The sequence below is a fragment of the Mustela putorius genome, unplaced genomic scaffold (genome assembly GCF_011764305.1).
Source record: "Mustela putorius furo isolate JIRA1106 unplaced genomic scaffold, ASM1176430v1.1 tig00000788_pilon_pilon_pilon, whole genome shotgun sequence".
In the NCBI taxonomy this organism is placed as follows: Eukaryota; Metazoa; Chordata; class Mammalia; order Carnivora; family Mustelidae; genus Mustela; species Mustela putorius.
The window spans coordinates 379,528-400,371 of NW_025421481.1; the positions used below are offsets into that span (position 1 = coordinate 379,528).

At 40.5% G+C, this 20,844-nt stretch overlaps 1 protein-coding gene across 4 annotated transcripts in view; it reads right to left on the minus strand.

Annotated features, from left to right (window-relative positions):
- Positions 1 to 1,632: 1,632 nt before the first annotated feature.
- TCP11L2 (t-complex 11 like 2) overlaps positions 1,633 to 20,844 on the minus strand; it is a 41,307-nt gene continuing 22,095 nt past the window's right edge. For all 4 annotated transcript variants that reach the window (XM_004743061.3, XM_004743059.3, XM_004743058.3 and 1 more), the window contains exons 7-10: positions 12,968 to 13,155; positions 12,567 to 12,748; positions 9,732 to 9,904; positions 1,633 to 4,137 (exon numbers count right to left, since the gene is read on the minus strand). In XM_004743061.3, the coding sequence (XP_004743118.1) occupies positions 3,896 to 4,137; positions 9,732 to 9,904; positions 12,567 to 12,748; positions 12,968 to 13,155 (785 nt within the window). In that variant the 3' untranslated portion in view covers positions 1,633 to 3,895. The remainder of the gene's footprint in view (positions 4,138 to 9,731; positions 9,905 to 12,566; positions 12,749 to 12,967; positions 13,156 to 20,844) is intronic.

Below are 20,844 nucleotides of genomic sequence, written 5' to 3' on the forward strand. Positions count from 1 at the left end.
CTTACCAATATAAACTTACCAAATCAGCCTCTTCCTCCTCAGCACACTGTCCTGCCTTCCTTGCAGCTAGATGAGGCCATATGATTTGAGTTCTGGCTAGTGAACCATGAGTGGAGGTAGGCAACACTTTTCTTCCCTATCTTCTGAGGGAATGGAGATGTTGGAGAGCTAAGGGGACAGCAGTTACAGGATAGATGGAAGTTGGGCTTCTGAAGGACTGAATGGAATAGCACCTCCCCCTGAGCCCACCAACCTACCCCCTGCTTTGAACTATAATTTGAGAAATGTGGGTCTGTGAGGCCACTGAGATGTGGAGCTATTTGCTCAACAGCTCATCTACATACACCAGTAAAGGCTGACTTCACATGCTTATGACCTTCCTTGAATTATGGTGTTATTGTCACAGGCAATGCTAGATTGGGTGGGCTCACACATGTTTTACATTCAAATTTTAAGGACCTCATAAATGTACATGATGGTGGATTTTTTTTTTTCCCTCTGTCTGTTCTTCAACAAACCTTGTCCATTTGGAAGACATCTCTAGCTGGGTGACCTTGATGGGACCATGGGAGTCTAAGGGTCAGCTACTTCCTCATTCCATCCCCTGCAAATAAGAGCCTGGGCTTTTGGCTTAGATTCTTCTGCTTGTTGACACCTGGGACTTTAAATCTTGAACAAATGAGGCAAAGAAGCAAGGACAGTCAAGAAATCAATCTCTGAAGCCATAGACTGAATCCAGCTTGGCTAGAGTCCTGCAGCTTGTATTGCCCTGGTTCCTATCCATTTTCTAAGCCTGATTCTCCAGATTAAGAAGATTCTGTGAGGTACTTAATAGCTATGCAATAAGCTCCCTTTATGCTTCAGTTGGATTGGGTCCATTTCTCTTCCTTATACCATGTGAGTGCATGTATGTGTACACACTCCACACAGAGGAATATTCCAGCACCAACAGCAAGTGTTCTTTGCTGGGGTAATCTTGCCAAAACATAATTTCCAAATACGTAATTTCTAAAACATAACCCTCTCCTGTTTCAAAAGATTCAGATTATTTATCTATTTCAGGACAAGACCCATAAATTTTAGCATAACATTCCAGAACCTTTTTACCTCTCTCATTTCGCTTCCCCTTACTTTTACTTTTCTACGAGGTGCTGGTCCTTGGCTTGCCATTTCTCCACACCACTGTACTCACCATGCACTTGGTCTATCGTGTCTTCCCCCTTCTTAGCCCTTGGCAACTCCTGCCTATCCCTCCTGTTGTAGCTCAAGAATGATCTCCATGAAATAGAATTTGATGGTATTACCTCTAGTACTATGTGTACTTGTTTTATGCCCTGTACTATACTTTGTTGTGATTGTTTACAAGTTTGTCCTTCTTACTAGGTTATAAGCTTCTTGAGGACAGTGTCTGTCTAGTCACTGTGTATCACAAAATGTAGGATACCTCTGGGTGTACAGTATATGCTTAATAGGTATTTGTTGACTGACCGACTAAGTGAGTGACCACGACCTAATCTCTTTAAGGCTCTGACAATCACCAGAAGAATCATTCTAGAGCAACTGCAATAAAGACTGTACAATATCCCAGCCCCGAGTTACCCAATGGTGGTTTGAAAACAAAGAGACACTGGCTATCTTGAAATAATTTTTAATGTTTTAAAATTTAACTAGTGCACACAATACATGTTTTAGCAGAAGAATGAAAATGTGTGTAGGGTGTTTAATAAAACTGACATTACAAAAACAAGACCACATTAAGAAAACCTCAAAAGGAGAAGTAAACATTTAAGTAAAACCAAAAACCAAAAACAAAAACAAAAAAACCCCACAAAACAAAACCCAAAACAACATGCTAAAGGATATGCTTTTAAAAGCCTAATAAATGTAGTTGCCTAAATCCAGACTTGAGACATTGAGATTTACTTTGGGACTTAAAAAAGGAAAAATAAAGCAGCAGAATGCCCTTCATTTTAAATGCACTTAAAAAAAAAAAAAAGTCTGCACATTGTTTTCCTGCTGGCAATTGCAGTATAATCAAGTATGTGAGAATACCAGCTGGATTCCAATCTGATGATAAAAAAAGCACACCACCTGGTCTTCCTGTTAAGTTTACAGTTTACCTCAGAAAGCTACAAGAAGTCATACTGCCTATTACTTTTCCTTGTCAGACCCTCCCTGCCACCCATACTCCAAAGAGAACACAGCTGAAAACTACTTCAACTTAAGAAAAAAATGAAAACAAAAATCTTCAGCACCTTATAGTTTCTAAGCACAGAACAACATGGGCAGAAGGGAAACTCAGGAAGAGAGGGTAGCCAATGGGTAAGACCCACCCAGAGTGATGTGCTCTTCAGGAAAAGTCTACTTATACACAGCTGCTCAGACGGATAGAATGGCTGATTTATACATTGGTCATTGTGAGGAAAAAAAAAAAAACACTTACAAAATTTCCTCAACTTTTGGCAGATCCCTCCAAAATGTAAAGATTGGAGATAACTTATTCACACAATCATTTCCTTGAACTTTATCAAATAATCAAGTAGCACCATAATGGTGGAAGTCATAGTGAGGAAAAGGAGGTAAAGAAGAAAGGAAGGTTTCTTTTGATGTCTTACTCATTCTTCCCCACCAGACTACGAAGATCCAATGAGTCCTTTGAGAACAAAATACTCAAAATGTGTTTTATGGGAATAAAGTACTTTTTAGATGGAGTCTGCCCAGACTATAGTGCTTCCCTTAACATTTCAAAACAAGTATGCAATTCCAGGACAAGCAGATTTCTCTAAAATCCCAATGACAACTAGGGCCAACTTGGCCAAGTTTTGCTCTAATGCACAAGAATGTCAAATGATAATGATATTTAGAAGAGCATCTTGGTCACAGTGGGGTAAAATTTAATCAGCACAGGAGGCATTTGCTAGCAGGTTATATGGTCTCTAAAAATCCAAAGTTCAACTATTTCTTTTTCAGATGTGAACTTCACTGAGAATGGGGGTCTCCTGGAGATTTGGTTTTATTGTTAACTTCCCTTCTTATTACACATAAATCAATTCAAACCACTCCTGCTGTATGTAAAAATATCAAAATCTTATATAAACCTTATCAACGGGCCTGAGAAATGCAAGGACATTCACTAAGATATTTGTGCAAAAATTTTTTCTCTCAGAGAGTAGGATAAGTTGCAGGCAGAGAAAACTAACCTCTAGAATAACATTTTACAAGGGATTTTTTTTCTGTTTTCACTAAATGAACAATAGAAGTTTTATCTAAAATTTGTACATAGCTTTAAAATATTTTTAATAAATTTAAGTTCTAGACAAATACTGACAATTGGTAATATAAAATGTGATTTGGTACATTTGTGGAATTTGAAGACTTACCATGTAAGTTTTTGTTACACATTAATAATATTTCATTGTACATTTCAAAAATTACAAATACAAAACAATTATGCTTACTTCACGTCATTTATTCAGAACATCATCCCCTTAGTTATTCTCATGACTTCCAACCTTTTAAGAAGTTGTACCAAAACTAAAGATCATTAGATTTGATATTGACAAGTGAGGAAAAACAACTCCTTAAGGTTGGATGAATAAGCCCTATACGAATGCTGAAGAAAACATTTATAGGTATTATATAGGTAATATAATCAATTACGAATTGCCTTCTGTCCATTAAAAACATCTTTTTTGAACTTGAAAATGATGCATGAATAGGTTCTATACGAAGTGCATATTTTCTGCAATGCTAATATTACTGGATTACACAATTCAGGCCAACACTGCACCACGAACAGGACTGAGAAGGTGCCGCATCTGTCATGCCACTGGCGGAAACAGACTGGGTAACAAAGTGCTGGATTTCCAACCTCAAATCCAATGTCAGTTCCTCTTTAGTTGGAAGATGAAGCATCTGCCTTTCCCACGGCTTCCTCACCGAAGAGCAGCTTTCGAAGTATATTTGCATAAAATGGTCCATACACTTGTCTGTTGAGATTCACAATGTTTGCATACTGAGAGCCCAGGGCTTCTAGCTCCTGCTGAATGACAGCAAGGCCTCCTGGGACGGGAGGCATGCATTTTTGAGGACTTGGAAGACAAAGTAGACTTTTCATGTAGAGTTGGGTTCGTTTATCTGGGGAAAAAGAAGATATCTTTAGCTGTCCCATTATTAAAGAATCTTATTTTAAAAAGTAAATGAAAATAGTAATTATGGTAGGTGAACTGCAGTAATATTCCCAGTTCTTTGCCCTCCCAGTACCCACATCCTCTATGAGGTAGCTTTGTAGCTTTTCCCATCAAAGGCTGGAGACTATTTCCCCATATCTTGAACAGGGGCTGGCCTTATGGCTTGTTTGGGCTGACACAGAATGTGCCAGAAGTGCTCGTAGGCTAGTTGCATGCAGAGGCTCCAAGCGCCATGGTTCACATCTGCTCTCTACCCACCACTGCACGTGAACAAGCCTGGGCTGGAGGAGAGACCACATAGAGGGAATCCGAGCTGTTCCATTCGAGGCCAGCTTAGACCAACTGACAGCCAACAAGACTGTAAACACTTGAGAGTCCAGGCAAGACCAGCAGAGCTGCCTACCCAAGCCACAGTTGACTACATACGCATGTGTGAGTCCAGCAAGACCAGATGAACTACCCAGGTGCCTCACAGACTTGTGAACAACACTAATTATCTGTGGGGGTTAAGCTGTGGAGTTTGAGGTACCTTGTTACACAGCAATGGCTAAGTCACACACACACACACACACACACACACACACACACACACACACACAATGTAGAGCACTTTTGTAGTAGGACAGGGGCTCTTTTATAAAAACTTAATACTTACTGTCCGTGATTTAGTTAGGTACATGAAAGCTGAGTCTGTAAACTGGCACTGCTAGTTTGGCCCCATACAATGTTTTGTTTTTGTTTTTGTCTTTTTAAGAAATAGAAATTCTTTAAAATCAGGGGATTTCACATAGAAATCCAAATTTCTGGTTCCTCTCGAAAAATCTAGAGATGTAAACCTGGGGGCCCTAAATTATCACATGACCAGGGTGACCACACATCCAGGTTTTCCCCTTTTGGGCTAACATAATGAACAAGAATGGTCTCAAAAGTGTCTTGGTTTGGACAAAAAATTATACAGTGACCCTGATGAGGGAGCACGAGTCTGGCTGAAGACAAAGCAAAAGCTAGCGCCTTGTACCCCCCTCTCCATCCATTCCCCCTCAGTCATACGTGTAGCATCCCTCAGGCAGCCCTGACTGCCATGAACAATAAGCAAATAGTTAACTTGCAGAGCTCACAATCCTGCTAGACAGGAGTCTCCCTTGGCTTACAAATGTCCTAAATCTCACTAACAAAGACGATTGATAGCAGGATTGTGACATCCCACCAAAAAGTCTCCCAACTATCTTAATGTTAATGGCTGGTCTAAAGACAACATTGATCAAGCCTCAAGGGCAAGGCCTCTGGTAGGCCCTCTTTAGCATATGAAAACTCCGTTGAAATCTCCCTTCCCCTCACCTACCCCCAACCACAGGGTAACCTGCCACCCCTCATAACCCAGGGCAGCAGCTCTTTCTGCCCACGGGTCCTGTCCCCGTGCTTTAATAAACCACCATTTTGCACCAAGGATGTCTCAAGAACTCTTTCTTGGTCATCGGCTCTGGACCTCAGCCCACCGAACCTCACCTAGGTTCTAGAACTTCATCAACCCCACCAGCGGCCAACAATCTGGAGGCACTGAGGAGGGGCTGCCCCAGCTGGCACTCCTGCTGGCCATCTTCTCCATTCTACTTCTCCATTCTCCTACTGCGTTGCTTCAGCGCATCTGCATGTGAAGGAGCTTTGCAAGAGGATGCAAATGCTTAAGTCGGTGCACCGGCAGCAACAACACCTGACAAATAGTACCAGACCAGGCCTGCTACCAGCCACATAGCCCCAAGGACTTCTTTTGGCTTTGGAAACGTAAACTTCACAAAGAAAAATTCACTAAAGAGAACACAGTCCATAGGATATGGACCATGATGACATTAATGAAACTCTTGTCTGCAAACTCTTCTCCCAAAAGTCACACAGCCAGGTCTGACCTAGAATTCTAAGTTCCCAATGTCACATGTCTTGTCTTGGCCAGAACTGTTTTCTCTTACTAGACAACCCTTCCCTCTCATCTCATCTCTGCCCAAAGTCCAAAACATCCTTCAATGCTGAGCCTAAAGTTACTTCCTTTCTATGACTTTCCCTAACACCCGCCAGACAATCATGCTATACTTTGGTTACTTGATAACATATATATGCCTCTCTCCCTTAGATGGAAAGCTGCCTAAGGGTTAGGGCTGTGTCTTTTCTTATCTTTATATCCCTGGTCTGGCACGTGGCAGGCACATCACAAATGCTGACAGAACTAAAGTGAGAATGGAATGAAAAAGCTCTGTAAAAGTGAGTACATCCCACTGAAACCAACAGAGTCAAGGAGGAACAGGGTGGGCAGCCAAAGAGGACTTGATGTCACCCATGATTTGTCAACAAGAACAAATCATTCGTGTATGTATCACTTAGACAACTGAAAATTACTTAAAAAAAAAAAAAACAGATAGCTACAAGCATGCAAATAATCCACATAGCAGGTAATCTAGAAATAACTGTTCCCTAGTTATCATATGCATTTGAAGAAAGCTGGTTTGAAAGAAACTTTTTCTAGTTATCTTTTCAAAAGGTTAAAAACATAGTGGGAGTTGTAATCCTATTATAAATAAACAGCACTTCAAGAACAAAAGGCGGCAGGGGTTGCCTGAGTGGCTCAGTTGGTTAAGTGTCTGCCTGGTGTCCTGGGATTGAGCCCCGTGTCAGCCTCCGTGCCAGCCTCCGTGCTCAGCTGGGAGTCTCTTTCCCCTCTCCCCAACCTCTCTCAGATAAATAAATAAAACCTTAAAAAAAAAAAAAAAAGACCAAAAAGAGGCAGACTATGGGTACCACAAACAGGAAAGGAAAAACCAAGGCTAACTGGTCCTTCTTGTGTTCCTGGGCTCCTCTGAGTGCTTAATTTACTCCAACCCTGCTACAAGCAGAAAATTAGGAGTCAACTGTGTACTACATTTCCCGTTAGACTGGTTGCCTGACGCTCGGGAGCCCAGATCTGCTTTCATCACAGATATGGTCCCAACACCATCCTGAAAGATTGTTTAAAGAAAGAAACTCTTTCAAAACTGTTATTATGCTGACAAGTATTTCTGTCTCCTCTGCAGACAAGTCAGTTTTTAGGCCAAGAATAAAATGACAGAAGCGTCTGTCCACTTAGGAGCAGCCAAACTGAGTCCCTGCCAAAGGCGTGCCCTTGGCTTCCAGAGTCGAAGGAGAGCTGCTCAAATGAGTCATTTTAGTTTCTAGGCAACGGTACTTTGAATGAGGTTAAAAATGCTTTCAGTCTGCAAAATAGCAGGAAGGTTGGACTGGGGATAGCTGGGTTTAAAAAAAAAAAAAAAGTGCTTTACTGGATTTTAAGCGGCTACCCTGGGGTGGGGCACCCCAGCTCCCTCCCTTCTGAAATTGCAAGTGCTTCCCTTATCTAAAGCAAGGGCACAGAGGACACATGGACACTCAGGCCACCATGCCAACCAACAGCAGGGCTCCAGTTCTGACTACCGGGCCCAGCCGGAGTAGATAAGAATATGAATTCTAGAGTCAGACTGGCTCATTGAGAGTCCCTAGTCTGAAGCCAGACGGTTATGTGAGGTACTCACCCTGTGTAAGTCTATGACACGCTCACCCCTTGCACAAATACAGTTGATTCCTGAATAATTGGAGGTTGAGGGGCACAGACCCCTCCCGTGCAGTCAAAAACTTACATATAACTTTTGACTCCCCAAAAGCCTACTAATGGCCTACTATTGACCAGAAGCCTTCTTGATAACATTAACAGTTCATTAACACATATTTTGTATATGTATTATATACATTATCCTTATAATAAAATAAGCTAGAGAATAGAAAATGTTACTAAGACTATCATAAGGAAGAGAAAATACATTTACAGTACTGTATCAAGGGAAATCTGCATATAAGGGGACGTGTGCAGTTCAAACACGTTTTGTTCAAGCGTCAACTGTATTTATTAAATGCCATCTGTGGGTCCAGCCTGGTTCAGGGACATAGCAGGCAAGAGACATGCATTCCATCCTCATGAGGCCAGTATACTCGTGGGGCTAGTGGTATACAGCAGAGACTGCAGAGAGTCTGCCCCTTCTCCTCCCAGGGATGGGCTGTTCTGCTGGAGACCAAGGCCATGAGGACACACAGGAATCAGCAGTGAAGGCATACAGGGAAGGCCTCAGCCCTGTGTTTGTCATTGTCATTCAGGGTCATCTCTGGGTAGCCCACAGTACTGCTACCAACACTACTCCTTTCTGGGAATGGTTTAAAATCTTGAGCTTTTAGTGGCCTAGATCTCCAGCATTCCATGTCCCCAGGGTTAGGAATGAGAGACCTATGTGAGAGCCTCAAAAAAAATGATGACAAGTATTTATACTCTTAGGGAAGTTAGCGTTGTACTTTGAAAACTTGCAGATTAGTCCACAGTTCCAATTCTACGCTCTTTTCCTCCTTCTGGTCTTTATTCCTCACTCTCTGTAGTACACACTTGCTTTGTGCCCCATGTCACCTTCTCCCCCTTCTTCTGGCCAAAGCACCCAATTTGGTCTGGGCCAAATCTTCTCTTCCCTACTCTCAGACTAGGTGTTGCAGGGAAAGTCGGCTCACCCTGACTCCAAGAACTGAACACACGTCTCAAGCTCCGGTTCCTTCCCCTCTGGCCACCTTGACCGATTCAAGAATGTGACTTGACCTGCAGTCATGCTGGCTGAAGCTGATAAGGCTCTATTCTGGGGTCATTATTTGGGCTAAGAGTGAAGCCAACACCTTGTTTTTCACTTGACTTCAATATGGAAAGATACAGTCTGGAGCTGAAGCTTGTCTTGCCACGACGGAGAGAGTCTATCTGTGAAGACAGCCAGCCCAAGGAAGGCAGTGCTGAGGGAGGAGGTGGGGAAATTAGTATCAGTGACACGGTCTGCTCTCTGACTCAGTCATATAGGAGACAGCCCTGCTCTGCTCTTGTTGGTTACATGAGAAAATGCACTTCCTTTTTGCTTACACTAGTTCAGTTCTATCACAAGTATTAGAAAGAGTCCTAACTGATGCATTCTCCATTTTCCCAACTCACCAACACAACTTGACACGGAGACAGACATTTGCCTAGGGATTAAGTACAAAGGGGAAAAAAAAAAGCCCACCATCATGCCCCCCAGTTCCACAGCCTCTTTGCTCATTGTCTCTTTGAGCCTGGCCAAGAAAGAGGCCTCAGCTTACTTAGCCTAGCTCACAGCAGAACTGGTATCACTGCCAGCTGGTTTGGATTGTTGCATAGATCTAGGATTTTAACATATTGGTAGCACTATGGTATTTTCTTCATAAAAATCTATTGGCTGGGTATAAGACAGAAAGCCCTGGAATATTCCCCCACAGTTACATATACACACAGAAGCAGCAGTGAGTCCCAAACCTTTGAAAGTACAATTTGTTTCTTTATATTTTCAACATTTATTCTCCAAAAGGAGTAGGTAATCTATTTAAGACAAAAAAAATGTAACTGACACTTGATATTGGTCAAAACCAGCAAGTTAAAAGCAAATTGGAATTGAAGCAGAAACCAATGAAAACATGAGGACCCACCAATCAAGGACCAGATAGGATTGCCCTCCTTTTCGATGCTTGAAAATTGGCCTATGAGATTAGCTTGGACCTCAGCATTCAAAATGGATAAACCTCTCTCCGCCAGGGCCTTGTTAATCTCAACACAAGTCTGAGCACCGATAGAATTCAGGATTTCCTTCAAGTTAGTGGTCCTTAAAAAAGCATAAAACAAAATTGCATTAGGAATAGTTTTTTTTATTCAGCAGGTTTTAAACATTTTTTAATATATCAACTTAGTTCAAATGTCTGTCACTTTTCATTTACACAGACAGTAAGTACCTCTATTACATGAACTTAGAATATAGTAACTTCTCCCAGGTACCACCCCTATGTGTAGCAGATTTTTAAATGCTTAAAACCATTCAATTCTGAAGGTGCTGTTTAGTTAGAAAAGCAGAGTCAGAAAAGGTGGTCCCTGAAAATAAGTCTGCAACCCCAATTTCCTGCAGGACCATCAGAAAGGAAAAGAAAATACCTATTTACTTCTTAAAAACAAACCCTTTGGTCTGAGCAGATTCATTCATAGATTTTTTTTGTTTTTGTTAAATCTTTATTTACAGAATGAAGAATCAATTCCATTACCCATGCCCAAACAGTGAATCTATAAAACCAATCAAAACCAAGAAATGAGGGGCGCCTGGGTGGCTCAGTGGGTTAAGCCACTGCCTTCGGCTCAGGTTATGATCTCAGGGTCCTGGGATCGAGTCCCGCATCAGGCTCTCTGCTCAGCGGGGAGCCTGCTTCCTCCTCTCTCTCTCTGCCTGCCTCTCTGCCTCCTTGTGATCTCTCTCTGTCAAATAAATAAATAAATAAATAAATAAATAAATAAAATAAACAAGAAATGAAGGGGGTGGATCAGTCAGTTAAGTGGCCAACTCTTGATTTCGGCTCAGGTCATATCCCAAGGTCCTGGGATCAAGCCCTCTATTGGGCTTGTATTGGAAGTCTGCTTGAGGTTCTCTCTTTCCCTTCTCACTCCGCCCCTCCCCCCACTTATGATCTCTCTCTCTCTCCCCCTAAAATAAACAAATAAATCTAAAAAAAAAAAAAACCCCACAAGAAATGAACCTATTTAGAGGTTAATACCATAATGACAAATTACCTAAAATTCTTGACCTATTATGATCAAAGATAATCTTCCTATTGTTACTTTCAAGTACCCAATCAAAAATCCCAGAAAACCATAAAAAGTAACTGGCAATGGGCTATTTAAGAGGTAAGTAAAAAGAGGCAATTAGAAAGGGCATGTGTTGGGTCCACACTATTGGGGAACGATGATTACAAACAGCCTCTCACTGTCCAGAAATGGTCTTTAATATAACTTTGTGCAAAATGGGAATTAAAGGATAAGAGAACAGGGGTGGGCAGGCATGAGGAATTAAAACGATAAGGCAATTGGAGAGGCAGAACTTCTATAAAGACGACGATTTAACAACTAACTAGTTATTAAAGGTGAACATTTATCAAGCATCATGGGCCAAACACCTGTACTAAGTGCTTCACAATGGATCATCTTAAGTTCCCACATTGGTAAGTAGGCACAATTATCCCTTTTTTCAAGTGAGAAAATGAGGCTCAGAGTGATTAGGGAACTTGTCCAAGGGTACCTAACCAGGCAATAGCACACCTGGGACTTAAACTGTGGTCTGTCAGACCTGAAGCTTGACTTCTCAGTAACCACTTTGCTATATGCTTTATATGAATACTTAAAACAGCTCTGTGGGTTCTCTAAAGGCTTAATAAAAAAATTTCTAGAAAGTAATAGTTACCCTGTGTGGGGAGATGCTAAGGTAAGACCAGCTGCAAACCTAGAGAAGGTTTCTTTTCGTTATAAGTCTTGTGTCCTGGAATGTGAAGTAAATGAGCCTGGATGGCTCGCACAAACATGGTAGGAAGGCGAGGGCCTTGACACAGCTGGACCAGACCTCAGCCCTTGATTTCCCTTTTTTCTCGCTGTGCAGCCCAAGGTAAATCCTATTCTCTTTTTGAAAACTTTGGATGCTGTAATCACCCAGGCTCCTTTTGGCTCTTAATATTCTAGGATTTTATCAAGTAATCTTATGTGCTTTCTGGGTAATGGGGAGGAGGATGGAGGGAGAGAGGCATCTCCCTTCAAAGACAGGAATGAACAATGGAAGGCCTTAAAAACACCTTAAAGGGGAACCAGCAAGAGAAGCTGACCCATGTAAGACCAATGAAAACATCTGGTCATTGACTAAGATTAGGAATTTTCTGACTTGGACAGGATTCACAATAGGATGATCCAAATGAGATCCAAGGTCTGATCCTGGGCAATGAATTTAGCAAAAAACAAGACCTTCACTGGACTTGTGCAATATCTCTGAAGGACAGGATGTCACTACTTCTACCAAAGAGATCATAGTGGTCTGGATCAGAGAAGTTGGTAAACATTTCATTGCAGAAAAATTATGGAGTCAGAACAACTGAGTAGGAAGCCTCCCTGAGAGGGCCTTCTAAACCCTCGGCGTGGAATTCTGGGTTTTGTTTGCTTGTTCCACAGCACTGTCAAAGAAATGTGTCAAAGAAACTGTCAAAGAAGAGCTCTTAGACATGCCCATCCTAAGTGGAAATAGGACACTCACCCTGGCACTTGGCATGGAAAAGATCTCTCCCTTCTTATGAAAGGACATCTTCAGAGATATTAAAAGAAATTCTAGAAAAAGAAGGTGTAAGATAAACTTCTCTAAAGTAGTCCTGAATACCACACCCAGACATCCAGGATTATTCATGATCTCTGAAACACACTCCGAGACTTAACACGAGGATGAGCACTTGGAAACACTTGGAACTTACTCTTTGTTCATGCCTTCAAGTAGAACAGCTGAAATCCTTTTTAACCTGTTTGCAAGCTCAGGGAGGCCTTCTGTAAGAGCACCCACCATGTTGTTGGTAATTAGGGACAGGCAGGCAATAATCTTCAATTGATTCAGCTTTTCTGTCAGTTCCTGAAGACGTGCTCCATCTGTGATGAGTGTCTAGCATGTTTATTTTAAATGTAAAAATAGAAAGGGAAGCTCAATACCATGAAAATATAAAACAAGAAATGTTACATCCAAACTCCCATTTCTGTCTGATTTCAGGAAAGTCATTAAACCACAGGCAACACTAGACAGACCAGGTGATGCATAGATAGAACTTATGAATTAAAATATTGGAGAACTTGAGGGAAGGGAAAAAAAAAAACCAACACTCACCTCTGGTAATTCTTTTTTCTGATAATCCCAATGTAACAGTTTTAAATAACTGTTATTTAGCACCAGTGTAGGACTCAGGCTTGGCTTAGAGCTATTTTCGGCCCCAGGAGTTAAAGCAGTCTCAGAAAGAGAAAGTAGTTCTTCATTTACAGATTCTTTTAACCATTCTGTAGTTTGATCAAGAGCACCTGAAAACAAAAAGGCCGTATGTTTGTCCTACAGCTCTTAGATCCCTTTTGTGCATTCTACATAACAACAGAGGTTAAGTGAGGGGCTGGGCATGAATGCTAAGACAGGCACACCCCTAAAGGAGCTTATAGTCCAGATGGGAAGCCAGAGCTGTAAACCAACAATTACGCAAAATAGAATAAATCCAAGAAGGTACAGTGGGAGTGGAGGGAGCAAACATTGTCCAAGACAGAGTCGAATAGGAAAAGCTCTGTAAGTGATGCCTAAAGATATAAAACAAACAGAGGACAGGACTGTCACTCCAGACCAGGTGAACAACCCATACAAAAACCCAGAACAGTGACAGAATATGGCACATTCTGGATGCTACAAGCATATCTGTATTGTCGGTCCATAGAGAACAAGGGAGAGTGGTAGCAGATGGCATCGGGTAGGTAGGCAGGAGCCAGCTCACACATGACCTTGAATTTTGGCAGAGAAGGTATTCAGACTAAAAGCATTGATTATTAAACATTTTTGGGTCCTGGGTCCCCCTGAGCATCTGATTAGAATTATGCCTTTCTCAAAATGCACATTCATGCTAATGTGCACAATTTATTTTACTTTTGATCCAGTTTTAAGGCCCCCCCCTAAAAACAATTTTGTTTTTTACACATTTCTTATAAAACTGTATTTGATAGAATTTATGAGGTGGAAATTGCTAAAAAAAACAAAAACAAAAACAAAAACAAAAAAAACAAAACACACAGAATGAACACAGATGCAGATCTTTTTAAAAAGCACCAGAGAATGAAATAAAGAATAGTGACCCTGAAATTCTTCCTGAGACCCAGCACTCGAACCAGGGTAATCTGTGAGCAGCAATGTTTGCCACACAACAGCAACACCACCCGAGAATTTCACAACTTTGCTTCCCCTCAGTTGGCAAATATTCTTGGTTTTTCTAGTTCTGTTCATAGAGATGTAAAAGACTTGAGGTCTTTTGTTTAAAGGACACCCAACAGAGAGAGAGAGAGAGAGGAAATCTTGGTGGATATAATTACAATGTAGGGTTAATAAGCATTTACACTGCAAGCTTAATCATTTACAGCTGACACATCTAAAAGCCCATTTAGTTATCTCAAACAAAGCAACAGTGTACCATAGTGGTTCTCAATCCTGGCTGATTTTACAATCACCTGGAGAGCTTTAAAAAGAAAAGAAAGATCTTGGGCACAGCTCTTGGAGATTCCAATTTAATCAGTCTGAGATGGGGCTCAGGCAACTGTGTTTAAATACCCCAGGTGATCCTAGCTTGAAGCCAGAATTGAGTACAACTGGTAAAGCAGAAAGAGCACAAGCTCAGAATGAAACACCAGCTTTCCTCTAAGGAATCTACCTGCTGAGATGTTACTCCCACCAGCTAGTACACTGATGGATCTATGTGGCTCCAAAACCAAGGTCAACCCCCATGAGATACAAGTACTGTCAATTTTTCATGTAAGCAGGAAGTCTCTTCATTCACTCATTTATTCAATGACAACGGAGCACTTAATGTACCCTAGGTGCTATACCAAGTGCTAGGGATTCGTAGATGAGTAGACCTGTTTTGTGCACTCAAGAAGCTCTTAGTCTACTGGGAGGGAGAAACACAAGAACAGGCAATGGCTTTACAGGAGCATTTACCTAAGAATTTCCTAGGAACTGTGAAGGCCCAGGAGAACTGCACTTGAATTTACTCTCCACCAACACACGCTTCTGGTTTCCTGCTAGGGAGGCTTGGCCTCACCCCCCCTGAAACTACCTTTGGTTCTCTAAATCTAAATCCTGCCAGTCTTTACTGGCCTAGCTTAAGTCTCTCTTCCTGTGGGAAGCCTTTCTTGATTGTACTGACCCATCCCTGCTCTCCCTTCTCAAAGAACCCACCTTTGAATTTTTGATCTGGCTGTCATTTCTCTTGCACAGCTTAACTAAAAAACAGCTTCTCTATTTTTTAAAAAAAAATTATTATTAAATATTTTATGCACGTTCATCTCAATTTCATCTCATTCACTGAAGAGCCCAATAAATGATCTTTATTTTTTATTTCTCTTTCCTTTGACTTAATTCATAGCATCACATGATAGGTATGTGAAATGTGGCTTTGTTTTGGCAGCCACGTTTGCTTTGGAAAATACTCAGATTATCTTTCTAGTGGTACTTGACACATATTGGGTGCTCTAAAAGCCCCTGCTCTCCTGGGGGCACCTGGGTGACTCAGTCAGTTCAGCATCTGCCTTAGGCTCAGGTCATTATCATAGGGTCCTGGGATTGAGTCCTGCACTGGGCTCCCTGGTCAGCGGAGAGTCTTTCTCCCTCTCCCCCGCTTATGCTCTCTCACATGCTCTCTCTCTCTCTTTTTCAAATAAATAAATAAATAATGGCAATAAATAAATAAATAAAAGCTTCTGCTCTCTGTGTCTGGCATGAGTGACCTGGTAGGTTTCCAATTTAACTCACCATCTCTGGAAGTAAACATCAACTTAAAGAATTGCTCAAATAGTCGTCTTCACACTGACAGACGGATTGGTCCCACAGGCCCACCGCTACCTTTCCCTCCCCACTGTAAAACATTTACTAATGTACACAGTACACACAAATCAAGACAAAGTGTTTTTTGTAAACTCTTTCACAAAACAGAGAAGGGAAGACTTCTCACTCATTTTTATGAGGCCAGCTTTGCCTTGATACCAAACCCAGACAAACACATTACAAGAAAATTACAAAACGATCTCTTTCCAAAAATACAGATGCAAAAATCCTTAAGGAAGCATTAGCAAGGTAAAGTATTAGCAAGATAAAATAATACACTATGACCAAGGAGGAGTGGGATAAACATTTCAGGATTGCAAGGTTGCTTTAATTAGAAAAACGTCCATTACAGTAATTTAGCACATTAGCACAATAAAGGAGAAAAAAAATCCCATCCCATCATTAGATATGGAAAAAGCATGTGACCAAATTTAACATATGATCTAGTTAGATAAAAACTCTGGGCAAAGCAGAAACAGATCTTCCTCAACACAGAAAAGGACATCTATGAGAAGCTGCAGCTAACACCATACTTAATGGTCAAATTATGAATATTCCTCCCCTAGAAAGGCAAGGATGCCTTCTCTCATGACTGCTATTGAACATTTGATTGGATGTCCTCGTTAGTGCAATAAAGCAAGAAAAAGAAATAAAAGGCACATAGATTTAAAAAGAAGAAGTAAAACTGTTTATTTGCAGGCAAAATGATTGTATATATAGAAAAACTGAAGGAATATTCTAAAAACCTACTAGCATTAATAAGTTAATATCTTAGCAAGTTCTCAGTATGTAAAATCAATATTCAAAAATTGATTGTATTTCTATATACTAGAAAATAAAAATTTTACAAAATACCACTTATAACAGCATCAAAGAACATAAAATAAATGAGATTAAATTGAACAAAATCAGAACAGAACTGGAGGGGTACCTAGTGACACAGTTGGTTGAGCATCGGACTCTTGGTTTTGGCTCAGGTCATGGTCTCAGGGTTGTGAGATCAAGCTTCACATCAGGCTCCCCACTTGGCATAGAGTCTGCTTAAGTTTCTCTCTCCCTCTCCTTTGGCCCACCCCACCTCAAATAAACAAATCTTAGAGGAAAAAAAAGTACAAGACTGGTACACCAAAACTAAAACATACTGCTCAAATAAATCAGACTTGAGATATCCAGTTCACAAATTAGTAGACTTATTAATGTGAAGATGTCAAATCCACATAATTCCAATCACCAACCCAGCTGGCTCTTCTGCAGAAACTGATAAACTAATTAAAAATGGATGTGGAGTGCTCGCTTCGGCAGCACATATACTAAAAAAAATGGATGTGGAAATTCAAAGGACCTAACAAAGACAAAACAATTTTGAAAAAGAAGAACAAAAATGGAAGTCAAACACTACCTGATTTCAAGACTTAGCCTCAATAATCAGGACTGTGTGGTATTTAGTGAAGGGAAGACATATAGATCATAGGATTGAATAGAATCCAATTTAAAAAATGAAGTAGTAGTATGAGCTACAACACGGGTAAATCTTGAACATATTATACTAATTGGAAGAAGAGACACAAAAAGCCACACACTACACGATTTGATTTATATGAAATGCCCATAATTGGCAAATCCATAAAAACAGAAGGTAGACCAGGGGTTATCAAAAGCTAAAGGAAGGGAAGACTAGGGAGATACTGGCAGTGGGTATGGGGTTTCTTTTAAAGGTGATGAAAATCTTCTGGAATTAAATACTGATGATAGTTATATAACCTTATGAATATACTAAAAGCCACTGAATTATAAACTTTTAAAAATTAATGTTGTGGAATATAAATTATATTTCAATTACAAAGAAAATAATAAAGAGGTCAGAAATAGATTCACAAATGTATCATTGATTGATTTTCAATAAAGATGCCAAAGCAGTTCAATAGAGAAAAGATAATCTTTTTGAACAAATGGTGCTAGAACTGGATACACATATGGAAAAATGTGAACCTTGAAATATATTATCTTGAAATGCTTCCTAAGCCTAAAACTATAAAAATGTCTAGAAGAAAACATTCAAAAAATTCTTCATGACCTTGGGATATGCAAAGATTTTGTAGACACACCACTAAATGCACAAATAAAAGAAAAATTTTATGATTTGGTCTTCACCAAAATTAAAAATTTCTCTTCTTCAAAGGGTAGTGTTAAGAAAATGAAAAAGGCGGGACGCCTGGGTGGCTCAGTGGGTGGGGCCGCTGCCTTCGGCTCAGGTCATGATCTCAGGGTCCTGGGATCGAGTCCCGCATCGGGCTCTCGGCTCAGCAGGGAGCCTGCTACCCTCTCTCTCTCTGCCTGCCTCTCCATCTACTTGTGATTTCTCTCTGTCAAATAAATAAATAAATAAAATCTTTAAAAAAAAAAAAAAAAGAAAAAAAAAGAAAATGAAAAAGGCAAGCCACAGATGGGGGAAATTTCATATAAAACTGACAAAGGATTTATTTCCAGAATATATTGAAAGTGCTTCAATTCAATAAAAAGATAGCCCAGTTTAAAAACAGGCAAACGATTTGACTGGACATTTCACATTAGAAGATAAATGGCTATTTTACATATGAAAAGATGCCCAACATCATTCATCATCAAGTAAATGTATATAAAAACCCCAGTGAAATACTACTTTCACACCCTCTATAAAAGGTAAAATTTAAAAGACCAATAATACCTTGCATTGGTGAAAACGTAAAGCAGCTGGAACTCTCATATACTGATGGTGAAATAGCACCATCACTTTGGTAAAATAGCACAACCACTTTGGAAAATAACTGCCAGCTTCTTATAAAGTTAACCATATACTTAACATAATGACCCAGCCATTCTACTCCTAGGTGTTAACCCAAGAGAAAAGAAAACATGTGCACACACAAATACTGATACATATGTATTCGCAGCAGCTTTATCCATAGTGGCCTAGAACTGGAAACAATGCCAATGTCAATCAATAGGTAAACAGACAAAGTATAGTACAATCATATAACAGGATGCTTCTCAGTAATACAAATTATTGATAAATACACAACACGGATGAATCTCAAAAACCTTATGTTGAGTAAAAGAGGTTGGACAAAAAAGTGACACACAGTGCTGCCTGGGTGGCTCAGTTGGTGAAGCAACTGCCTTTGGCTCAGGTCATGATCCCGGAGTCCCGGGATCGAGTCCCACATTGGGTACCCAGCTCCATGGGGAGTCTGCTTCTCCCTCTGACCTTCTCCCCTCTCATTCTCTCACTTTCTCTCTCTCAAATAAATAAATAAAATCTTTAAAAAAAAAAAAAGGGACACACAGCATGATTCCGTTTAATATGAAGTTCTAACAGAGGCAAAGTTAATCTACAATGATGAAAATTTTATCAGTTTTTACCTCAATGGGGGAGTTTACTGCAAAGGGCAAGAAGGTTCTTTTTGGCGTGACAGAAATGCTTTATATCTTATTTGTAGTAATAGTTACAGGAGCATATTCTTTTGTCAAAACTCATGAAACCACATACTTCAAGTGGGCACACTGTCTTGCACAGATAGTGCATTTCAGTGAAGTTTAAAAAAGGGACATAGGTTACAGGTTGGCCAACTGAGTCACTGAATCTAAATCTAGTAAGTGCAGGTTGAATTGCATAAAGCTTCATCAACACTAAACACACACACACACGTGTGAAGATTTATATCACGTAAAAGCCACCGACTGTGCTATTTAGTGCTACAAATAGCAGACAGGGGGATGTCCTGTAAAATCTGCCAGTTTAGTGTGAATGAGTTTAGCAGTTGAGCCTTCCAAGATGAATGAATTAAAGGTATCCCCATATGGATTCTTCATGGAATCCAATTCCCATCTCTGCTGATTTCTAGTATGGTACCTAAGCATGAAATCTGGTTCTTAAGTATGAACTCCGAATGACCTCTAAAAGGGCAACAACTCCACATCCTGGATCTAGGAAATGGCCTGTATAATTCTGAGCAGACAGTGCTCCTATAAACTAAGAGACTGCTGCAGAATTATGGGACTGGAAGACCCTGATGTTGTGCAAAGCTTTAGATGGCTCCCATTTTCAATCTTCTGGAAAAATATTCAGACTAAATTCTCCAATTTCCAGTTAGAAGAATATAGCTCCCTTTATCCATGACACCTGCTCTATTATATCTAGCAATACCTCATCTCCCTTCTTTTTCCTTCCTTCCTTCCTTCGTTTTCTTTCCAAGGCTCCTGCCCAACTTGAGGCCTGAACTCATGACACTGAGATCAAGATTCACATGATGGAACCAGCCAAGCAGCCCTTGGTACTGCTTTCTTTGAGATACTGTTTTCCCTCCCTCCATGGTTTCTTTTGTAAATATCAATTAAGAGGCCCCTGACCAGGCAAACCCCATGACCATGGGTCGGCCTAGCTGAGTCATATGCCCATCAAACTTTCCTGAGATCTGAATGGTGACTACAGTATTCAAGGATGGGCCATTTTAAAATACACATTAGCTGTTCTGATGATGGAGCTAGGAACTTTTCCTTATTTTCCCTTCCCAGATTCCTGATGCTCTCCTGGTTTTCTGGCCTTGCTCAGGCTCAGGTATTTTGGCTTTTTCGGCGAACTGCCCCCGTGCTTCCATTCATTTCCTTTTTTGCTAAATCACTCAGAGTTGGTTTCTGCTGCTTGAACTATAACCCAGCTGACATAACACAAAAGTGAAAAATCCAAAGGAAGCAGCCAAAGCAGCAGCTTGGTTCAGTCTCAACTTGGATGTAGGAGACTGGCTTCTAGTCCTAGCTCTACTACTTACTAGCTGTGTGACTCTCTGGTGTTTGGACAGGCCATTGCAAAGCATCAGTCTGCTCATCTTCACAATGTTCCATAAGTAGTTCTTAAATGTCCTGAGCGCCAGGCAAAGAAAATGAAAATGCAGTTTGATGTGTTTTTGGAAAGTATTTATGTCCCACAAGATTTCTGAAAGAATCACATAAAATGAAGTTCTATGAGAACATTGTGTCTATCAGACACAAGATATTACCTAAATAAATAAAAACCTTCTCTTTCTGAGTATCTTAGAAATTACTTGCGGTCTGGTCCCCGAGGGGTAATCTGTTACTCTTTCCACAGGTAATTTAGTTGCTGG